Below are 23,555 nucleotides of genomic sequence, written 5' to 3'. Positions count from 1 at the left end.
CAGCAAGATACAAGAGTGACGAACCAGAAGAGCTGAAGTGAGATAACATAGAGGCGGTCTGGACCAACGTCCAAATACAAGGGGCACAAGACCTCTATACTGGTTCGTGCTACAAACCGCCTTTCTCCACCGACCCAGATTAACTGGAACAGATAAATGCCTGTCTCACTAAAATCCTGAGAAACGCCCTATGGCTAGGAGGGGACTATAACCTACCCGACATAGACTGAGAGAATAAATGCCCTATACCACACAGTATAGACAGCTCCTATCAATCATTTAGGACGCATCCCTGGACCAAGTAGTTCAGTCACCTACGCGTACTACCCAGCACTCTAGTAGTCTGCTTGACCTTTTCGTTGATAATAACAGTACCCTCATTAACAAATGTGAGACCATTCATGGAGTAGGGGACCGTGAAGCCATATTTGTGGATTCCAGCCTACGTCCCTAAGAAAATGGCAGGCTCTACAGTGACCCACAAGACAAGGCGAACATACTGAACCAACCATATCAGTCAGTGTTCACATTGGACAAAGAGAGAGCGAAACTAACCCTACATCAGACGAGGAAGCAGCATCAACCATGCCTTAAATCGAGAGCACATACCATGGAAGTGCTGAAGACATGCTATCAGCATCTGTTGACTTAACTCCACCACTATGGTATACGCGACCAGACGTTGGAATGGATCCGAGCCTTCCTGACCGACAGAACGCAGAGAGTTGTGGAAGATGATCCTGCCACAGAAGTTAGTGGAGTGCCGCAGGGTAGTGTGCTTGGACCGATCCTCTTAAATGATCGCACTCTTAGAGTTTCAGCCAAAACACGACTTTTTGCAGATGATTGTGTGTTCTACAGACAAATAGACTCTGATAGCGACTGTGAACATCTCAAGGAAGACCTCCATCGGTTTGGGCAAAGGGAGAGGCACTGGGGAGTGGCTTTTCCCCCTGAGAAGTGCAGCATCCTGCGAGTGTGTAGAAGACGATCACCAATACTGCACAACATACACTCGCAATTGAAGAAAAATCATAGTACCTCGGGGCGGAACTGACGAAAGACATGTTTTGGAAGCCTCACATTTAGAATATAACAAGGAAATGAAACAGTACACTTGGATTCCTCCGCATGAATCTAAGGATATGAAACGAGGATGTAAAAAGTGCTGCCTACTTTTCTCTTGTTCGCCCACATCTGGAATATTGTATATACCAGAAGGACCAAATTGTGACCTGGAGATGGTCCAGAATAGGGCAGCCAGGTGTGTGACCAACCGCTACCATAACACCAGCAGCGTCACAACCATGCTGGAACCAATGCAGTGGGAAATCCTGGAGTCACGTGGGACCAATGCCCAGCTGACAATGATCTACAAGATCTACAATGACCTTATAGACATCTCAGCAACAAAATACCTTTCCCCGGGCTCAAACCATTCCATCATGTTCTTGCATGTTTCTATATCAACATCATGTTCTTGCCTATCTCTACATCAATATCCTACTACAGTAAGCGCCAACTACAAAGTAACTCCCAATGACCCTTCATGGCTGTTCCGGTTGAGGTTCAATCCTCTTGGCGGTCATTGTGGCCGGAGAGACATGAGTGAAAGGGATGTAACGTAGCTGCGGACGCGTCTTTTCTGTCCTTCTGACTTTTAACTATCAAACTCTTATCACTTTACTATCTACTCACCACCCGTCGCGTAATTGTCTAGCTTGACGGCAGCGACGGACAATGAAGATTGCTCATTCTTTACATGCTCTCAGAAACAACATGATTTTACATTGTAACAGACCGTTATGTAGAATTAACAGTTCAATGATGGTACAAATAATATGCCCCCGTTGAACTTGGTTACGTCAACTTATTTTTAGATTCCGAATAAACCGTTTTGACTTGGCTTTTTGGTCGTAAAACAAATAAAGATCGTTTTACGGCAAGCGTGAAACGGCCGCACGTTTCGACCCGATTTAACAATTCTAGTATAAAACACCAAAATGAAGATCGAAGAAGTAAAGAGTACTACAAAAACTCAAAGGATAGCCACCCACACTCATATTAAAGGACTGGGTTTAGATGAAAGTGGTATCGCGATCCAAAATGCGGCAGGTTTGGTTGGCCAAGAATTGGCTAGAGAGGTTTGTTCTAGACTATTCCAAAGTAACCACAGACGCTTTTCCTGTTGTATAGTAGTTCCTAGCACAGCTACATGAGTGAAAACACTGATCCATTAAACAGAAAGCCTCTCATTTTTCTTTTTTACACGAGCAAGAATGTTGTCATTTTTGCCCACAGCACGAGTTATTTTCCTTACAGAAAACAAAACTGAAATGAACACACTGAACAAAAAAAACATTCAATCATTTTTATAAATACACTCAAGATCTGCTATAAATGCAACAACAAAACAAAATTATATCCTGATTCTATTGCTTTTATGTTTATGTAACACAGTGCTCCAGCTAGGATTTGAAAAGGGCAGGGCGGGCTTTTTTGTCAAAAGGGCACTTTAGACTCGCAGTATTTTGTCTAAAGGGCACTTTTGAGCACGTGGGCGTTTCTTAAATGCTTCTTTAGTCTTGCATGTTAATTTAAGTTATTAATAATTGTTAGAAATTAATAACTAAGAATATATTATTCCCCTTAGTATTAAACAATTCAAATATTTTGTCTACAATCAATGAGGAATAAATTAATAACAATGTATTGTATTAAGAGATTTATTAATCATCACATGTAAAAAAAAAAATTAAGGGCAGGGGCAGGGCCCTAGGAGGGGCAGGGTGGAGGTTCCGCAGGGCAGGGCGGGGCGCCCTTCAATTTAGGCCTAGCTGGAGCACTGTGTAACACAAATGTGGCAGAATGTTATGTATAAATCTACTGCCTTTGTGTCAGATAATCAAATATCGTACGATTCCCTTATTTCCAGCATGACCAAATTTCAATCACTTTGTTTACATTAAGAACGCCACTCAGGTGATTACGTCACACGCATGCGCTGCGAGTATTTTGTTTAACTAATATTACTACGGTTGAAAATAATTACAGACACTACTTAAATTAACAAAAAAAAAACAGTTTTATTGCATTTAGAAAATCTTACTTCAACTAAAATAATCCAAATGTATGCCTATTCTGTGCATTTTTTTCGGTACTCTTCATTAAACTTGCACAAAAATTGCAGACCACTGAGCTAGTGTTAACACAGCACTTTCATGTATTTGATTTTTTAAAGAAAATTCTTTTACTACTTCACGATTCTCAGAAAATGTTGCATCAATGGAGCAATCTGTGCGCGCACATCGCGAAAATAGGTGACATGACAATAAACACATGTTCAGTGGGTAAACGCTGTTCCGATTGGATGATAATTTTATCAAATCATTTAATAATAACATACCTGCCGAAATTTTATTTAACCCTTTCCTTGACAGGTAAGCGTTTCTACGACCCTATCGATTCCCTGTCAAATACGCGTATCTACGCCTGTATCGATTCCCTGTTATCTACGCATTTCTACTACCCTATCTATTACCTGATATATATATGCGTTTTTGCGAGGCACGATTTAATATGCTATTTAAATGCTTAAAATGACTTTTTAAGTGTAACAGAAATGCATATACACCTACGTTCATTATTTTTCTAAACTGTCGAGTAAACATCCGGTAATGTTGCTATTTAAAGTTATGATGCAATTGGCAACCAATCAAGACGAGGGTTTACCATTTCACGTGCGTAAATCACGTTCCGGGATGTGCGCGCTAAGGGCATTTCGTAATGTCCTAAAATAACTGCTATTCTCAAACCGTATTTAATTTGGACATTTTCCGAAAACGTATCAATAACTCGTTAAAAATGCCGCAAAAATAAACACGTTCCATAGGGATATAATATGATATGGGTGTAAATCGATTTCATTCGTATTGTTGTTTGATTCCATTATATCGTAAATGTTTGTTTCCGAGATCATATATGAGAATTACATCAATATGTTACATGGCATGTACACTCAAATGTTTTTACAAACAACACGTGCTTATCTAAAGTTTGTGTTTTGTAATACACAGGATATTGGATAATCGGTGCTTGATTGGGCAATAAAACAAAGACGCAGTCGGCGGTCTTCAATATGCCTTTGAACTGACCAACATAATAATTAGTAGCGCACGTGCTAATCTAACATTTAGGGATAAGAAACACGAGTTCTAGACACTTTGAGTAAACATGTTTACTGGACGCAGCAGTAGTCTTCAGATGACATTGGCGCACGTGCCATGTTACCTCGGCGTTATGTAATTTGGTTCACGAATACACGGGTTTGTCAGCGTCTTTTGGGTTATAAAGTTATATGTCGGCGATCAGATTATAAACTGGAGTATTTGATAATAAAGTAGCCGCCTAAAATTGGAATTTTGCAAATAAATACACGAACTGAAGACTTATTAAAGATGCCGACATTGCCGGATTTCGATCGGTAATAAAATGCAAAATGCAAATTGATTATATGAATATTCATGGCACATTATGCAACATCCAATTAAATTGTTACCAGTATCTATAAATGTTTATAAATCATTTGGTGAATTAATGTAATAGAAATACCAAGTATTGTAAGAATTTTATAAGAAATAATACAATTGATTTTGAAAATGAATGAAGTTGTTTGAGAAACTCTTGTGTTTTTCTATAGTTATTTATAAGAATTTACATGAATTTTGAGGCTTGCAGAATGAATTTATATAATATAAAAAAATCTTCAAGAAAGAAGAATTGTAGTTTGGAAAGTAAGAAAAAAAAATAATATTCCAAAATATAATTATTTGTATTTGATTCAACACACCAACTTCGCAAAGTTTCTATATGAGCTGGAAAGAGATTTGCATTTAAACCCAGTAAAACACACAACGGTTAACTTTACATGACTATAACTGATGAATAAAATAATGTAGAAACATAAGTTTACACCACAGGAAAGGAAATCGTATTAGCTAAAACTTTCATATTGAGTGTTTTTCAATAATATTTTAACTTTTATGAGAGAATCGGGTTTAAAGGCAATGAGGGTTGCGTTTCCAAAGAGGTAGATTTGCATTGAAACGCAGTAAAACACACAACGGTCAACTTTGCATGACTATAACTGACAAATAAATTAAGGTAGAAACATACAGTTTACACCACAGGAAAGGAAATTTTATTAGCTAAAACTTTCATATGGAGTATTTTTCAATAATATTTCAATTTTTATGAGAATATCAGGTTCAAAAGCAATGAGGGTCATAAAACAGCGTTTTTCCAATAATGCCTGTAAAGATGAGGTACTGATATTGATAAGATGGCTATCAGCCACTGGTCAGCAGGCAGCTAGGTCTTGTGGTAACTGGAGAGGCTTATATTGGCTAAATGGCTGTCAAGGAAAGGGTTAAACAAATTGCGAACGTTTTTTTTTCAATTCTTGAGCACTTTTTCATGTCAATGTTTCTCAAAAGAAGATCTACCGATATAACAGACACTTATTAAATTGTTAATATAAGTTATAAAAAAGTTAAATTAACCTTTTAGTTTTTATAAATTTGTTCAGTGAATCAAATTTTCGAAGTTTCGTGACCTCATGCCTATTGCAATCTAGTACACTCGCTTTTGGATGTGACGTCTCGACTCAAGGTTACCAACGAGCGTAGCATATGTAATATGCAGGTGTGTATGGAACTATCGGCTTTGCATGGTTAAACACGCTGTAAATAAACAATTTTGACATGGATTAAATGGGAATGAAATAAATCTTTAAAGGTATAACTACATTGTTTATTGCGGCATTGTTTGAATTAATTCAGAAATTCATTTCCTCTTCTCCTTAACCGCTCGACTCAAGGTAATTGGAGGATATATGCCAGAAATTGTCAGCTCCAGATCAGGACATTCCATAATGATTATCTCGACTTTCAACATAAAAGCTGGACTGTCCTGCATGGACACCTAAAACAATCTTTACTTTAACCTTTCTTTACAGAGATTTTTTTTATGCCCCTGAAGGAGGGCATATAGTGATCGGACCGTCCATCCGTCTGTCTGTCTTTCCATCACACTTTGCATTTAGGTTTCGAAAAATGCTCATAACTTCTATGTCCCTTGAGATATATACTTCATATTTGGTATGCATGTGTATATGGACAAGGCCTTTCCATACGCCCAAAAATTTTGACCACTTGACCTTGAACATAGGGTCCTCATTTAGGTTTCGAAATATGCATTTAGGTTTCGAAGAATGCTCATACCTTCTATGTCCCTTGAGATATAACCTTCATTTTTGGTATGCATGTGTATATGGACAAGGGCTTTCCATACGCACTCAAATTTTGACCCCTGTGACCTTGATCTTGAACTTCGGGTCCGCATTTAGGTTTTGAAATCTGCATTTAGGTTTCGAAAAATGCTAATAACTTCCATGTCGCTTGAGATATAACCTTCATATTTGGTATGCATGTGTATATGGACAAGGCCTTTCCATACGCACACAAAGTTTGACCCCTGTGACCTTGAACTTAGGGTCCGCATTTAGGTTTCGAAAAATACTCATAACTTCTATGTGCCTTGAGATAACCTTCATATTTGGTATGCATGTGTATATGGACAAGGCCTTTCCATACGCACACAAATTTTGACCCCTGTGACCTTGACCTTGAACTTAGGGTCCACATTTAGGTTTCGAAATCTGCATTTAGGGTTCGTAAAATGCTCATAACTTCTATGTCCCTTGAGATATAATCTTCATATTTGGCATGCATGTGTATATGGACAAGGCCTTTCCATACGCACAAAAATATTGACCCCTGTGACCTTGAACTTAGGGTCAGCGTTTAGGTTTCAAAATCTGCGTTTAGGTTTTCGAAACATGCTCATAACTCAGGGCCCTCAATCTATCAAATCTGCCGCTGAATTTCGGCGGCAGTCCCCCACCTGAAAAGTATACCTTTTTCCCCTTTTGGGGGGAAAAATTCCCCTAAAAAAAAAAAAAAAAATTTTTTTTTTTTTTTTTTTTTTATAGAAAGATGTGTCTCATGATTATTATATCTCAATTCTATTTCAATTTAATCTTTTTAAACATACTAAATTATGAAAAATGCAATGAATATAGTGCAAACATGTACAAATGAAATAATAAGAGAGTAAGTAAAAAAAAATCCCCCAAAAAGGGAAACCCCGCGAAAATTCCCCCTCCTAAGGGCTGCGGACCCCTTCCCCCAAAGTAGTGTGAGGGCCCTGTAACTTCTATCAAAGGGTTTATAGGGGTCATATGTCATCCTATGGTAACAGCTCTTGTTTCTATTGCGAATGGGGCTGGTTACTGGCCCCGATTTTGAACAAAAAAACACTTTTGCTCAAACAATATCTCGGCCGAGTTACAAAATAAAAATGGGCCTAGAAATAAACTATTTTTGTTTCACAAAGTACTTTTATTATTTTGATCTTTTCAGAATAGTTTAGTTCCTAAGGGTCTCAGGTCAGCGCCTTAGTACCCATGGCCCTTTTGTGTATAACGTTGAATACAATATATCTTTTAAAGTTTTAGGCCTGATTCTCTCATAATAAATATTGGACCCGGTGTCATCCTAGAGGGCGAAGGGGGTGCTATCTTTATCTTGTATCACACTCTTATCAGATCAAATCAAAATCAATATCAACAAAGATTTCCAATAATAATACTGAGCCATTTCACCATGTCCACTGCTGGCATGTTATCTGATTTTTAGCGAGGCTGTTTTCGGAGAAACCCCGAGCTATTGTCATAGGCAGCTCGTCTGACGTCCGCCGTAGGCGTCGTGCTAAAACCTTATCACTGCCTCTAAAATCAAAGTGCTTCCATGTACAACTTTGAAACTTCATATCTAGATGCGACTTGATGAGTTCTACACGCCACACCATTTTTTGGGTCACTAGGTCAACGGTCAAGGTCACTGTGACCTCTAATATCAAACTTTAACATAGGCTCTAAAATCAAAGTGCTTTCACCTACAACTTTGAAACTTCATATGTAGTTGCACCTTGACGAGTTCTACATGCCACACCCATTTTTGGGTCACTAGGTCAAAGGTCAAGGTCACTTTGACCTCTAAAATAAAACTTTAAAAAAAACTTAACATTGCCTCTAAAATCAAAGTGCTTCCACCTACAACTTTGAAACTTCATATGTAGATGTACCTTGATGAGTTATACAAGCCACACCCATTTTTGTCACTAGGTCAACGGTCAAGGTCACTGTGACCCCCCCCCCCCCCCCCCCCCCCCCCCCCCCCAAAAAAAAAAAAAAATCTGACAAGCTTTCGCAGCCAAGCGTGGCACCCGTTATGCGTTGCTCTTGTTAAGTTAACTCTTCTCCCTTTAACTGTTATCAGTCAACAAAGGCATCAGCTGAAAAATGATTTACACATCATTGAAAAAGCAACGTTTTCACCAACTGGCAGTTTTGTCTGTCCGCATTAGTTCCAACCCGGCTTAGTAGAGAGAGAAAATGTGTTATACACAAACAGATCTAAAAATGTACTTAAGTACTTAATGAGGATTTACTCAGAACATAAACAATCGGTTTCTCCAAATAATAACTTATACATATATGAACGATGGACATAAAACTGTTAAATCATCCATTGGAACTACTTAACTAGTTCAGTAGTTGGTAAAATTACCAAAATGCAAGTTAAAAGTGTTAGTTCAATGTTGTTACATATTTTCCTGACCTTTATGCTTTACAAGACATTATCTGTTTAAATAAAACCTTATTAACTATTACACTTGTTTTGCATATGATTTGATATTTTGTTTACAAAACAAATACAAATAATTCAATTTTTTATGCCCCCCTTCAAAGGAGAGGGGGTATATTGTTTTGCACATGTCGGTAGGTCGGTCGGTCCGTCCGTCCACCAGATGGTTTTCTGATGATAACTCAAGAACGCTTAAGCCTAGGATCATGAAACTTCATAGGTACATTGATCATGACTGGCAGATGACCCCTATTGAATTTGAGGTCACTAGGTCAAAGGTCGAGGTCACAGTGACATGAAATAGTAAAATGGTTTCCGGATGATAACTCAAGAACGCTTACGCCTAGGATCATGAAACTTAATAGGTACATTGATCATGACTCGCAGATGAACCCTATTGATTTTCAGGTCACTAGGTCAAAGGTCAAGGTCACAGTGACTTGAAACAGAAAAATGGTTTCCGGATGATAACTCAAGAACGCTTATGCCTAGGATCATGAAACTTCATAGGAACATTAATCATGACTGGCAGATGACCTCTATTGATTTTCAGGTCACTAGGTCAAAGGTCAAGGTCACTGTGACTCGAAAGAGTAAAATGGTTTCCGGATGATAAGTCAAGAATGCTTACGCTTAGGATCATGAAACTTCATAGGTACATTGATCATGACTGGCAGATGACCCCTATTTATTTTCAGGTCACTAGGTCAAAGGTCAAGGTCACAGTGACAAAAAATGTATTCACACAATGGCTGCCACTACAACTGACAGCCCATATGGGGGGCATGCATGTTTTACAAACAGCCCTTGTTAAGATTAAACATTAAGTGTATAAATTATGTGCTTTAAATTGGCATGTAACTTTAACATACTTTTGGTAAATTTCTCTGTTAAAAAACCCTTTAAAAATAACAACACATGCACTATGTTGTTCAAATACATTTGATACAAAAGTTGCTCCTACTTCAGGCGGCAGGTATTGTTGTGGAGATGATTCGGTCCAAGAAGATGGCTGGCCGTGCTGTGCTGCTTGCTGGACCTCCTGGCACAGGGAAGGTAACTGGAGCTTTCTAGAATTTTGTAAATTATTGGAAAAAAGGTTGTCTAAGGTAGATATTTAGATTTGAGAATGTAAAGAAGAACATTGAAAATAACAAGTATATTTGTCATGAATCAAAAACAAATGCCATGTTAAATGATTATTTTAATAATTTCATGGTGTATAAACATATTTTAATAATTGCAATTATAAATAATTAACAATTTGCAGACAGCACTAGCTTTAGCAATAGCTCAAGAACTTGGCAACAAAGTTCCCTTCTGTCCGATGGTGGGCAGTGAAGTATACTCGTCAGAAATAAAGAAGACAGAGGTGCTCATGGAGAATTTTCGAAGAGCAATTGGTCTCCGCATCAAGGAGACTAAGGAAGTTTATGAAGGGGAGGTAACAGAACTCACCCCAGTGGAAACAGAAAACCCCATGGGAGGTAGGTCACATAAGTGAATGCCGGACCAGTTTGGTGATAATCTTGAAGAAATTACTAAATTCGTAAGAAATGACATTCTAACATGCTCATATTAACACCAGGGTTGGCAAAATGTTCAATAGTCTTAGGTGTACATTTTAGAAATGGGTATTTGCAATTTGTCCATCAAGTAATTATAAACATAATTCTATTTAATCTCTTGTCAGTTCTTTTGCTTAGACAAAACAGAGGCAAGACAAACATGACTGGCAATTGATTCTGCCCACGCCTGATATGTTGCGATTCAGATTGCTTAACATAGCATTATCATGTGCAATTGAATATTTGATACATTATTTTCTATTTGATTAAGAGTTTACACGTTCTTTGACAGGCATGATGGGGTAACAGAGCACAACTAAAGGTTTTTTCATTCTGGATCTTTGTCTTGTTTGTGTGCAGTCAGTAATAGAGCTTTGCTTTTGATATGGAATATACTTAAAACTTGTTTATTTTCATTGTAAAACATAATGGTCTTAGTATAAACAAATAAGATTACTTTTTTGTTGTACAATTGATTTCAACGGAAAACAGTGGTTCTTCTAATTTAACAGATTATAATTTTCATCTGCTTTCAGGCTATGGGAAAACTGTAAGCCATGTAATAATCGGCCTGAAAACTGCTAAGGGAACAAAGCAGTTGAAGCTGGACCCATCCATCTACGAGAGTCTTCAGAAAGAGAAAGTGGAAACTGGGGATGTCATATACATTGAGGCAAACAGTGGGGCAGTGAAGGTAAATTCAATTCATGTTGTTCATTTTGAGCCTATCTTTCCACACAAGCATATGTTATGATACATTTTTGGATGATATGAATATTTATGCTGTTCACTTGTTTGTCCTTCTATATTAGATTAATCCAAAATGATGCTTCCTACAAAGCTTTTCTACTTACATGGATGTGTTTGCACACTATCAACACACCTTCATCACCTGACCTCATTTTGACCTTGACCTACTTTTGACTAAACAGATTCTTAAAGCCCAAAATGACGCGCTTTATCTTACATCAATATCAAATAATGCATCAATCAAATCCATGACACTTGTTTGGATTTTATCTTTGAAAACCCTCAAGCCACCTGCATTTCCTGACTTGAAGTAGGCCTTGACTTTGACCTCATTTTGGACAAACACTTAGAAAGATAAGCAATTCAATCAATGCTGATATGACTGCAACTGATGGGCATCGGTGTTTCTTTAACATTTTATTAAAATTTTCTTGCTATCTTACACATACCTATCCTGTTAGGAACATATGTTACGGTATTTAAAACATGTATTTTTTGAAGCCACACAATTCCTTGGTATCTTAAACTTGTAACATCTCTGATATGACAGGGCATGAATTTTGTGTTTAAGAGGTATCAAAATAGTGGCATTGATGAACTTAAGAAAACTGAATGGAACTAGATCTACGTATTATTACTTTTATCTTATTACCAGATGGAAATCGATAGTATAACAACGATCGTATAAACATGAGCTTTATACTATTGCTATTTTTAGACCATATTTTTCCGATCTCTATCTTAAGAACACAATATGTTTCAATGTGACGTCATAGCAAATGATGACGTTGAAGTAAACAAACACTTCGGAGTTAACTTGGAAAACCAGCGCTGTTTTTTTTATTTTAAAGTATTTTTACTCTTTTTGAACGATAAACGACCACAAAATAAAAGGATAAATAGAATATTATGTGAGTTTTGGATAAAGCTCAAGTTTATCATGCTCGGCTTGAACCATGTTAGCGCATGGCAAGCCTCGCGCTACATCGATTCTGAGCCTCACATGATAAACTTGATCTTTATCCAAAACTCACATAATATTCTCTATTTATTGTGGTTGCTTTATTTGTATTAGAGGCACTCATCAATTTCAGCTACAGTTATTGTATTGTCATGAACAATTGTAGCTGTCTTGACATATCATAGAAAAATGTGAGCCCTACCACTGACCTTTAACTTACAGAGACAAGGTAGATCAGACAGTTTTGCCACAGAGTTTGACCTGGAGGCTGAGGAGTATGTGCCCCTTCCTAAAGGGGATGTACACAAAAAGAAGGAGATCATACAGGATGTCACCTTGCATGACCTTGATGTTGCTAATGCCAGACCACAGGTTGGTGTTCACTGAAAAAAGGGTGTTAACAGGCTTGGCGAAATTGCCGATCCGCCGGTCCTGACCGGCAGATTTCCATTTGGTCCGACAGGTTTAACAAGAATGTTGGTCCTGGCGACCGGCAAAATATGAAATAAATGCAAACAATATATTTAAAAATATTTTTTTTAAGTTGAAAATTCGAAGAGCAAACCCCTTTCTACATCATGAAAATGAAATCTCTCATTGTTTTGATGTTTGCAATAAGTTTGTTAAGTACAATTACCAAATCCGACTGGTTACACAACACCTACTTCAAACACAGTCGCAAAATTGGCAACTGCGTTCTAACAAAAAAGATCTTGATAGCTTTGGCATATTTTTCAGTAGATAAAGACATTAAAATATGCATTTCTTTATGAAGCATGGTTTTAAAAAGGTTGTTTATAAAATATAAAAAATGTTCTAGTGATATCTTTATAACATGCACTCGCCATTGGTCTCCAAAAATGTTATCATTTTACATTGTACAAGTTAGTTTCTGTTAACCGCAATTTTATTTTCGATACTTTTTGTTACTTTAGCTTACGTTGTTTTAATGCCTAAATGGATATAATTGGTCAGTTAAGTAAAGTTTGACCAATAAGATGCCTTGTTGCATATTTCGTTGGATGATCATCATCCAATATGTCGTTTTTATGTGTGCGTTTTTCGGCACATTTTCTGAAATGCCTGTCCGGATGAACGGCATATTTTTTCCAATTTCGCCAAGCCTGTGTTAATAGAACAACAACAAAAAACACAATGAAAATTGAAACAAAAACAGCAGATTAAGATAAAAGCATTATATGGCAGTCTTTAACTAGTGGATGTATCGTAGGGGTTTCTATCTCTCTATATTGAAAAGCTAGAATTGTACTAAACAGAATAATTTTTGCTATATTATATGTCAAATTGTAATACTTAAGCATGGGATGTGCTTGCATAAATGCATTTGCTGTTGTTGAAAAATTGTTTTATTTTACACAGAATTTTCCTTTAGATATGGATGTGACAATTTAAATTAAAAAATTGTTTGTTTACTATATTTTATATTCAAACTTTGCCACTTTTGCTTTTTGTACAGTCTACTTTCGTTTTCAAACACTAGCTGCACAAAACATGTGTCATTAACATACTGAGTGAATGGTTTGTTATAGGGAGGTCAAGACATTATGTCAATGATGGGCCAGTTGATGAAACCCAAGAAGACTGAGATTACTGGTAATGCATATTATCAGGACATCGATTTACAGAAAAGAATTGTGCAAGTTAACGGAAAAAAACTGTGTTCTATTCTCTTATTTACAAAGGAGTCTAAGGAGTACTAATGACCATCTAACTGTAAATTGGGCAATGGAAATGAAACATTTATTCCATGAAAACGGGTTAGGATACCTTTGGAACAACTGTCATGTTCCACATTTAAGCACTTTTTTTAACGAATTTACGATGATTCGTAGAGACCAATACATCCAATCATGGAGAGAAACTATTAACAAATCACCAAAACTGAGTGTGTATGAACATAAAAAGTCATCATACAGTCATTAAAGGTACCTTGACATTCTATGCATACTAAAATACAGGCATTGTTATTAGAAATTTATATCAGGTTACCATGAATTTGAACTGGAAAGGGGCTGGTATTCTAATATTCCAAAACACTAAACAATTTTTTAAGTTTGTTATTTAAAACAAGTTGAAACAGAATATCATTTTGTTCTTATCTGTCCAATGTTTAAGGATTTAAGGGCACGATTAATTCAGAGTAAATTTCGTATAAATCCCAATGAAATGAAATTCCATATATTAATGTCAAGGCAAAATGAAACTTATATTAAGGACCAAGCATCGTATATTTACCTTGCTTTAGTTAGACGGAAGGAGTTACTTACGTTGTAGGGTAGCTACTTATCTTTTACTACCTTGTCCAAAATGCTATTCTTAACCGATTCATGCTTGATGATGTTATGTGCACACATGTTTTTGTATATATGAAATTATGTTCCATAACTTGTGTCAGGGGCCGGTGGCCTGTAAGGCTGTATATCACAATAAACCTTTGTTGTTTTTGTTGTTGAGTCTAAAGGATATTTTTTATGCCCCCCTTCCAAGAAGAGGGGGTATATTGTTTTGCTCATGTCGGTCCATATGTCTGTCCGTCCACCAGATGGTTTCCGGATGATAACTCAAGAACGCTTAGGCCTAGGATCATGAAACTTCATAGGTACATTGATCATGACTCGCAGATGACCCCTATTGATTTTTAGGTCAAAGGTCAAGGTCACAGTGACTTGAAATAGTAAAACGGTTTCCGGATGATAACTCAAGAACGCTTATGCCTAGGATCATGAAACTTCATCGGTACATTGATCATGACTCGCAGATGACCCTTCTTGACTTTCAGGTCACTAGGTCAAAGGTCACGGTGACTTGACGCAGTAAAATGGTTTCCGGATGATAACACAAGAAAGCTTACGCCTAGGATCATGAAACTTCATAGGTACATTGAACTGACAGCCCATATGGGGGGCATGCATGTTTTACAAACAGCCCTTGTTTCTATTTTGAGTCTTTAGGATAAACATGTTTACAACTGAAAAACCTTGCTAAAATAACATTTATTTTTAGTCACTGGAATAAGTTCAAGATCTAGAAATAAAATATGGGTTTAATAAATATTGTTAGGCATCCAGTAATGATTTCCAAATAATTATTTTTTTACCATACAGACAAATTGCGTAAGGAGATCAACAAGGTAGTGAACAAGTATATCGACCAGGGTATTGCAGAGCTTGTGCCTGGAGTGTTGTTCATAGACGAGGTGCACATGTTAGACATCGAGTGCTTCACGTACCTCCACAGGGCCCTAGAGTCTGCAATAGCCCCCATTGTAATTTTCGCTACAAACAGAGGGAAGTGCACAATCAAGTAGGTAGCATGGAGGATGTTGGTTCACATGTGGAAAATGAAAATAGAAAGTATTAATACATTATCTGTACAAGGACATTTAATATATAGCATAGAATTTCCAATCATATATTCCAAAGTTACTTATTTGGATTTGATGTGATTGAACCTATTAATATATTAAGAATTCGAAATGGAGCAGTTATATATTGCAAATGTCTTTTACATTAAAATACTATGCTGAGTATCTACTATTCAGTTGAATGTAGTAACCAAGACCTAAATGTAAAGTTCTTTTTTACAAGATTATTTTATATAATATATGATGTTCAGAGGCATCAAGGACATAGACCCCCCCCCCCCCCCCCCCCCCCCAATGTCATGAATGGATATATCAACTAGGGTAGAGCCTGAAACTGAAATTTCAGTTTCACATTTCTATGCTAGATTCAATACTGCACTCTCAACTAGCCATGTATTGTATATTTGATTTTCAGAGGCACAGAGGACATTGTGTCCCCCCATGGCATGCCTCTCGATCTCTTGGACAGGGTGATGATTGTACGCACACTGCCCTACTCACAGGAGGAAATGACTCAGGTCTGCAATTTCATTCTTAAATATCACGTTCACAGTTTACTTATATAGTTTACCCTCAAAAGCTGTGTTGTGTTCAGATTGTCAACTCAGTATTTGATCTTCATCAGTGTTTATCAATAATCAACTGTTTGTGAGTGGAAAGGAATGAAGTAAAAGAGATCTTATGGTAGATTTACCCTTTACCACTCAGAGTCAGATAGTATGTTCCTGCATTTGTAGACCCTAAGAAAGTTAAATTTAATTTTAGACCTTTCTTACTAGATTTAAGTTGTTAAGGCTTCATCTCAAGGCTTCATCTCCAAATCTTAGATACTGATGAGCAGCAAACAGAATAAAACCTGAACAGACTGCATGCAAGTTACGAGTTACTCACAGGCTGTTCTGGTTTGATGCGCTTTGCACTTGGCCATTTCCACTTTGGCTCTGATTCGGAAAGGGTTAATAACAAGTGGTTGATTCCATGGATAGACCAGACTAGGCCTTTACTAAAGTATGGTTGCTAGACTGTGTAGGCAAATCTAAGTGTAACAAAAATGAGGATGTGTGTATGTCTTGTCAAAGCATGTCATTGTATAGCACATGTTTTTCTCATTTAAACTTAGTCATGAAGTTTAATTGATGATAAAGGTACATGTATGTACTATTGTATCAATATATGTGTAAAGGAGCATCAAAGTGTTGCTTATGTTAGTAGCAAGAACCATTTTGCATCAGGATATGATTGTTGTCCCCTATTTCAATAAGTTTTGTTTTCCAAATATCTTTCAAAGACAGCGACAAGATCACAAGATCTTTTTGATTATCTTTGATAAAAAAGTGTTGGTTTTGGGACTAATATGTAAGTTAAGATCAGAAGAAACAAAAATCACTCATTGTGGATTAACAATCAACAAATTGATATTTTACACTCTGTTTATGCATGCAGATATTGCGACTTCGGGCCCAGACCGAAAATCTTCAAATTGATGACGAGTCCCTGGCACTGCTGGGCCAGATAGGAACCCAAACCACCCTCAGGTGAGGCAGCCATATGTGTTACAGAGTTTGAAATGTTTACACTTGCTAGGAGGTGACCATCTTTCAAATTTGTTTAAATAGTTCCAGTCCAATGCATATTTAGTCTAGATCATCAGTGCTAAAATTAAATTTAATAACAATGAAAACTTCCAAAATCTCAATTCCATCAGGGCCAGGGCTTTAATATTAGTCAAATTGTACCTTTCTTTGTTTGTTTCATATTATACCCCTGCTTTTAAAACTGGTCACGCCCCAGGGGTCACATGATGAATATAGACCAACCCATGAGAAAGAGGATGTATCACGGACATTTCCCATAATATTTTCGTCTGGGTCATTATTATTTCCAAAGCTGGTGGCCCTTCTGTCCCAGAAAATAGAAATGTAAAGCTTCTTTTGGGTTGGAAATAAAAACGAAACTTTGAATCTGTTAAAAATATTGACTTGTATAAGTTTATTTTACTTCTATGGATTGTTTAACTATAAAATAGAAGGCTGCATTACCAACCAGTAGAGCCACATTGCTATCTGTGCTGGGGACATAAACTCTCAGAACCAGTAAAATCATGCATAGAATTTCATGATGAAAACAAAACACAACAGTTTTAAGCTCTACAGGCCGAAGGCCTGAAGAACTTATGTCATGGCGTGGTTTCCGTCGTCCGTCCGTGCGTGCATGCGTAAGACTTTTTCTTGTTTACGCGATAAAGTCCACAGTTTTCATCCGATTCTTTTCAAACTTGTTCAGTGTCTTTATATTAATGAGGACTCGAACCCTATTGAAAATGGGTTATATCAGAGTAAAAAGTCCAGAATTATCTCCCATTGAATTTGAGAAATTGTTAAATAAGGCTTGTTTACGCAATAAAGTCTACAGTTTTCATCCAATCATTTCCCAACTTGCACAGTGTCTTTATCTGAATGATGAGTAGAAGCCTATTGAAATTGAGCAATATCGGAGTTATAAGTCCAGAATTATCTCCCCTTGAATTTGAGAAAAAAATGAAAATTCAGTTTTTTAATGTGATAAAGTCCATAATTTTCATCCAATTCTTGGCAAACTTGCACAGTGTCTTTGTATCAATGAGGACTCAAACCCTTTTAAAAAAAGAGCAATATCGAATCAATAAGTCCAGAATGACTTCCCCTTGAATATGAGAAAATTTTGAAATCCCGCTTGTTTACGCAATAAATTCCACAGTTTTCATCCAATTATTTCCAAATTTGCACAGTATCTTTATATCAATGAGGACTTGAAGCCTATTAAATATGAGCAGTATCGGAGAAATAAGTACACAATAATCTCCCCTTGAATTTGAGAAGTTGAATTTGACAGTTTCCATCTTATTTTTTCCAAACTTGCACAGTGTTTATAGCAGTAGAGCGATTCAGGCCTTCATGGTCCTCTCTTTAATTGAATGAAATCATGTTGACTGGTTTCAATCCTTGCTATGTTTGTAAAGCAAAAGCGGATAACAGTACCAACTTTTCCTTGACCTTTGCGACTTATGATTCCAAAGTAAGCATTTCAAACAGCAGGAGAGCTATGGCACAAGAACCCTAACCATGTGCTTTATTAAATAAGAGTTATTGCACTTTGTTGTTTTTTTATGATGTAGCTTTCAGGGCTATATCTCAGATAAGATGCAAGGTTTCACCATTATTGTTCTTATGTGTTTAGATATTTATGAGAAGTGCCATGCACAAGAACTGTAAGCCTACACTTTCTTAAACTTGTATTTATTCTTTAAGATGTTGCTTTTATGTGCTATATCTCAGACACTATACAAGATTTCACCCTGAAAGTTAATTGGTGAATAGATATCAATTTGGAACAGTCTCATGCACATCAACCATAACCATACACTTTTTATGACCCCCTTCGAAGAAGAGGGGGTATATTGCTTTGCTCATGTCGATCTGTCAGTAGGTCGGTCGCAGCGTCCACCAGGTGGTTGTCAGACGATAACTCAAGAACGCTTGGGCCTAGGATCATGAAACTTCATAGGTACATTGATCATGACTTGCAGATGACCCCTATTGATTTTGAGGTCACAAGGTCAAAGGTCAAGGTCATGGTGACCCGAAATAGTAAAATGGTTTCCGGATGATAACTCAAGAACACATACGCCTAGGATCATGAAACTTCATGGGTAGATTGATCATGACTCGCAGATGACCCCTATTGATTTTGAGGTCACTAGGTCAAAGGTCAAGGTCACGGTGACCCAAAATAGTAAAATGGTTTCCAGATGATACTCAAGAACGCATACTCCTAGGATCATGAAACTTCATGGGTAGATTGATCATGACTCGCAGATGACCCCTATTGATTTTGAGGTCACTAGGTCAAAGGTCAAGGTCACGTTGACCCGAAATAGTAAAATGATTTTTGGATGATAATTCAAGAACGCATATGCCTAGGATCATGAAACTTTATAGGTAGATTGATCATGACTCGCAGATGACCCCTATTGATGTTCAGGTCACTAGGTCAAAGGTCAAGGTCACAGTGACCCGAAATAGTAAAATGATTTTTGGATGATAACTCAAGAACGCATATGCCTAGGATCATGAAACTTCATAGATAGATTGATCATGACTCGCAGATGACCCCTATTGATTTTGAGGTCACAAGGTCAAAGGTCAAGGTCACGGTGACCTGAAATAGTAAAATATCTTTCGGATGATAACTCAAGAACGCTTTTGCCTTGGATCATGACACTTCATAGGTACATTGATCATGACTTGCAGATGACCCCTATTGATTTTCAGGTCCCTAGGTCAAAGGTCAAGGTCACAGTGACAAAAGTCGTATTCACACAATGGCTGCCAGTACAACGGACAGCCCATATGGGGGGCATGCATGTTTTACAAACAGCCCTTGTTTAAACAAGAGTTTTTGTGCTTTGTTAAGATTCTACCATGCATGAATGGATCTGCACCCATCTGTAAACAAAATTTATTGGGGAGGGGGTATACATTTGAGCTGTAACAATTCAGTTCGATGAATCGAAAAACCGGTTCAATGCCGTCGATTCGATTTCGATACCAATACGGCAAATTTCAATTCGATTCACTGCAATACTGATTAATCCGCATTTTAAACCTTACTTTCCAAATCCGTCGACTAAACGTTCTTGTCATTTGTAATACGTCTTGTGATTGGTCAATAGCCAATATTGCATCCAATGAATGAATGAATAACATGCTGAGCATTACATCAGCCGGTAAAATAGCTTCTTCAACCACGCTGAAAGACGTACCGTCAAAATTAAAATCAAAAGTATGGGAACATTTTGAGTTTAACGAAGGTTCTTATGCAACGGCAACTTGCAAAACATGTTTTGTTGACGTAAATAACCCATATGGTTTGTTTCCTAAACTGTGTGCATTATGTTAAGAAGTTAACTGGAAGTTGTTTTATATACTTACATTTTTTTCTGTTAAACACATGTGATACATTGTGTATTTTATGTTATTAAAGAATAACTCAACAGAAAGTTTTGTTTAATAAATTTGTTACATGTTGCGTTTTTAAATTTTATTTAAAAAATTAAACACTTTAAATGTACAACATATTAAGTTAACAATAAATACCAAGCATATTAATTCATGCTCTAGACAAACCAAACATGAAAAAGATTGCAAAATAAGCAGCAAATAGTTAAATTTGAATCGAATCGAAAATAATTGAATCGGACCATTTGGTATCAAAATCGAATCAAATCGAATGATGGGTGAATCGTTACAGCTCTAGTATACATTCATCTAATTTGTTTGTTCCCCTTGCTTTCAAGAATTTAAATTTACATATTTTACCATATATAGCATTGAATGCATTGTGTGGTTAAAATATAACATACTTGTTAGTTATAGGATATATATTAATTTACACTTATTTCAGCATAACTGTGTCTCCAACTAGATCTCCAAGTCAAAGTTTTGAAACACCTTGTTACCTCTCTTGTCATAAATTAAGCTTATGTAACATGTGAGACGCCTCTTATTAATATTGAATATAGGATTTCTGATACTTTAGTTCACTTGTGTGTATTTCCTATCCTTATGTAAAAAAAAATATTTTACTGTAATTGTAAAATTTCATGGTTTTTAAAATGTGAACCTGGTGTGTTGTTGGTTTTTCATTCCTATAAATAATTTTCAGGTATGCAGTTCAACTGTTGACTCCATCAAACCTGCTGTCAAAGATCAATGGAAAAGATACGATAGGAAAGGATGAAATTGAAGAAACAAACAAACTGTTCTTTGATGCTAAATCCTCAGCCAAGATTTTGGCTGAACAAGAGGATAAATATATGAAGTGAACAAATAATATTTGAGTGACATATATGTATGACATTTATGTTTAAAATGATCCCTTGATGGTTGAATCATTAAGGCGATGCAGACCAACTTTAAATCACATTGGTTAGCTTATACAAGCTTTGAAACTGTATATACTGGTACACATCAATAATTTTGGCCTACCAGTACCAGGGTATTTGCTTTTTGGTGGTGCAACAGATAAAATTTAGAATAAGTATGCAGACTGATTTTCTAATTTTTGTGGCGTATCAACTTTTTGTGAAGTTACAATTAACTAACAGAAATTTGTTGTTGTTAATGAATACTATTAATTTTATCGGGATCAAAGGGTCATAGTTTATTCCGTTAAGCTATCTTGGCCCATCTAATGATGTCCTCGTGGGTTGCTTTTTTTCGCAAATCTTAAAAGATTACTAATTAATTTCTTAGTGCGCATAATCTGATTGATGGTACATGTACACACATTTTTCGTTCCAGTTTTCATTGTTCAGTTCTCAGACTGTTCTAAAATAAAATAGCTCTAATTAAAAAAGAATTCAAAGAATGACAAGTCAAATGGTATAGATAAAGCAAAACAACGGTGGTTATGTGTTTGAAAAATTGAAGTTGTCAATAAGAAGATTTAAAAAGGCCATTTCATTTCATACTTATCAGTGTTGAAATCTACCATAAAAGAATACTTGTTAAAGTTTGTTTTCAATCGTAATGTAGATCTGATCATTGATATACACAATATGGCTATGTTCATGTATATTAAGTTGATTAAACATATGTTTTCGTGCATTTTCTTGTTCGTGTTTTTCCTGTCTGTATGTATTTATGCCCCTTGGATTGGGAGGCATTAAGCTTTGCTCTTGTTCGCCTGTATTTACGTACCTCTATGTACATCCCAAACTTGTGTTCTCTTAACTATTGGGGTGGATATCGCTTCAACTTTCACTGTTAATGACCTTGATGTTAAAACACTGTATTATGTGAATTGGGAATAAGACATCAAACTGGGAATGGACATCATTTTGGTGATTTTCTCAAACAAAACTATTCATTTCATGATCTACATATAAAACTGCATATTATGCACTTTTGATAAAACACATTTTATTTCCAAATTGATGTCTTATTCCCAATTCACATAATACAGTGTTTGAAGATGATTGTAAAGAAAGGAATTATGGCCCTTCTTCCAATTAAAGGCAATTCTTGAATTAGTAGATGGAGCTTGCTTAAACTTTCACAGTTTAACCTAAGTGTGAAGACTATATTGTAAAGAAAGTTATTTAAGCTGCAATGAGTGTTGGCCTAATTTTGACACCTTGCCTCCTTGTCCACTATATTGAATATATAGTCCTAAATGTGGGTGTTGTCAGCTCCATTTAACCCTTTCAGTGCGGGAACCGAATTTTGAAGGCCTTTGCAAAGGAGCTTGATTTAACTAATCACATTTCAACACTTATACATTAATATAACCTTTGCTTTTGGAAAACAGGGCTTAACCCTTTGAGCGCTGGAACCGGAATTTGAAGGCCTTTGCAAACAGTTTGGATCCAGATGAGACGCCACAAAACGTGGCGTCTCATCAGGATCCAAACTGTTTGCTATTCTGATAATATTCTTTGAAAAAAAATCGAAGAAAATGCTAATTTTAGAAATACAGCAGACGACATTTTAGCAGGCGACAAATTTCCCAGCATGCAAAGGGTTAAACTGCTTGTGAAATGTCCTGAAATTGTTTACAGCTGAATGAACTACATGAGTACCGGTATATGATCAAATAGAAACTTTGTTTGTGTCATAACTTAGATTATGGGGACATCAGTGCCTGCGTCACATTTCTAGTTATTAATACCTTAGTGCAGTGCAGTGTTCATATTGGCAGTGTTACATTATTCTGCTTGAAAGGATTTTGAACTATAATTCAGATTATCGAGGTGAAGCAATACTCGTAGCATCTTATCGGGGTAATCTTATCTACTCATGTGCAGACGTGGTGTCACGTGGATATTAGTAAATGCTCATAATCTACAATGGTGACATGGTCTCCCTTGGAGAGAATGTGTTTGCCCCATTTTAGTGACACACATTTTAAAAGTCAATTAAAAACAAAAATTATTGTCATTATTTGAAGGGTAAACAGGTGCATGAATATATTATTTATGAAGATAGAGATAATTAGAGAAACAATTAGGATAGTTAGTTATTTGCAAACTGTTAACTTCGAAGTTATTCTTTACATGTTCCGACTCTATATACCATTTTGCA

At 36.5% G+C, this 23,555-nt stretch overlaps 1 protein-coding gene across 1 annotated transcript; it reads left to right on the top strand.

The window, feature by feature from the left end:
• Nucleotides 1-1,914: 1,914 nt before the first annotated feature.
• LOC127832281 (ruvB-like 1) lies at nucleotides 1,915-22,079 on the top strand. The gene is made up of 10 exons (XM_052357682.1): nucleotides 1,915-2,144; nucleotides 9,738-9,824; nucleotides 10,039-10,255; nucleotides 10,873-11,030; nucleotides 12,270-12,419; nucleotides 13,598-13,661; nucleotides 15,173-15,371; nucleotides 15,848-15,950; nucleotides 16,876-16,967; nucleotides 21,136-22,079. Exons 1-10 carry the CDS (start codon nucleotides 2,004-2,006, stop codon nucleotides 21,293-21,295), a joined length of 1,371 nt encoding a protein of 456 aa, XP_052213642.1. The 5' UTR covers nucleotides 1,915-2,003; the 3' UTR covers nucleotides 21,296-22,079.
• Nucleotides 22,080-23,555: the final 1,476 nt, after the last annotated feature.

The sequence above is a fragment of the Dreissena polymorpha genome, chromosome 5 (genome assembly GCF_020536995.1).
Source record: "Dreissena polymorpha isolate Duluth1 chromosome 5, UMN_Dpol_1.0, whole genome shotgun sequence".
Lineage (NCBI taxonomy): Eukaryota > Metazoa > Mollusca > Bivalvia > Myida > Dreissenidae > Dreissena > Dreissena polymorpha.
The sequence above is the reverse complement of the archived record's forward strand: the minus strand, read 5'-3'. Positions and strand labels throughout refer to the sequence as shown.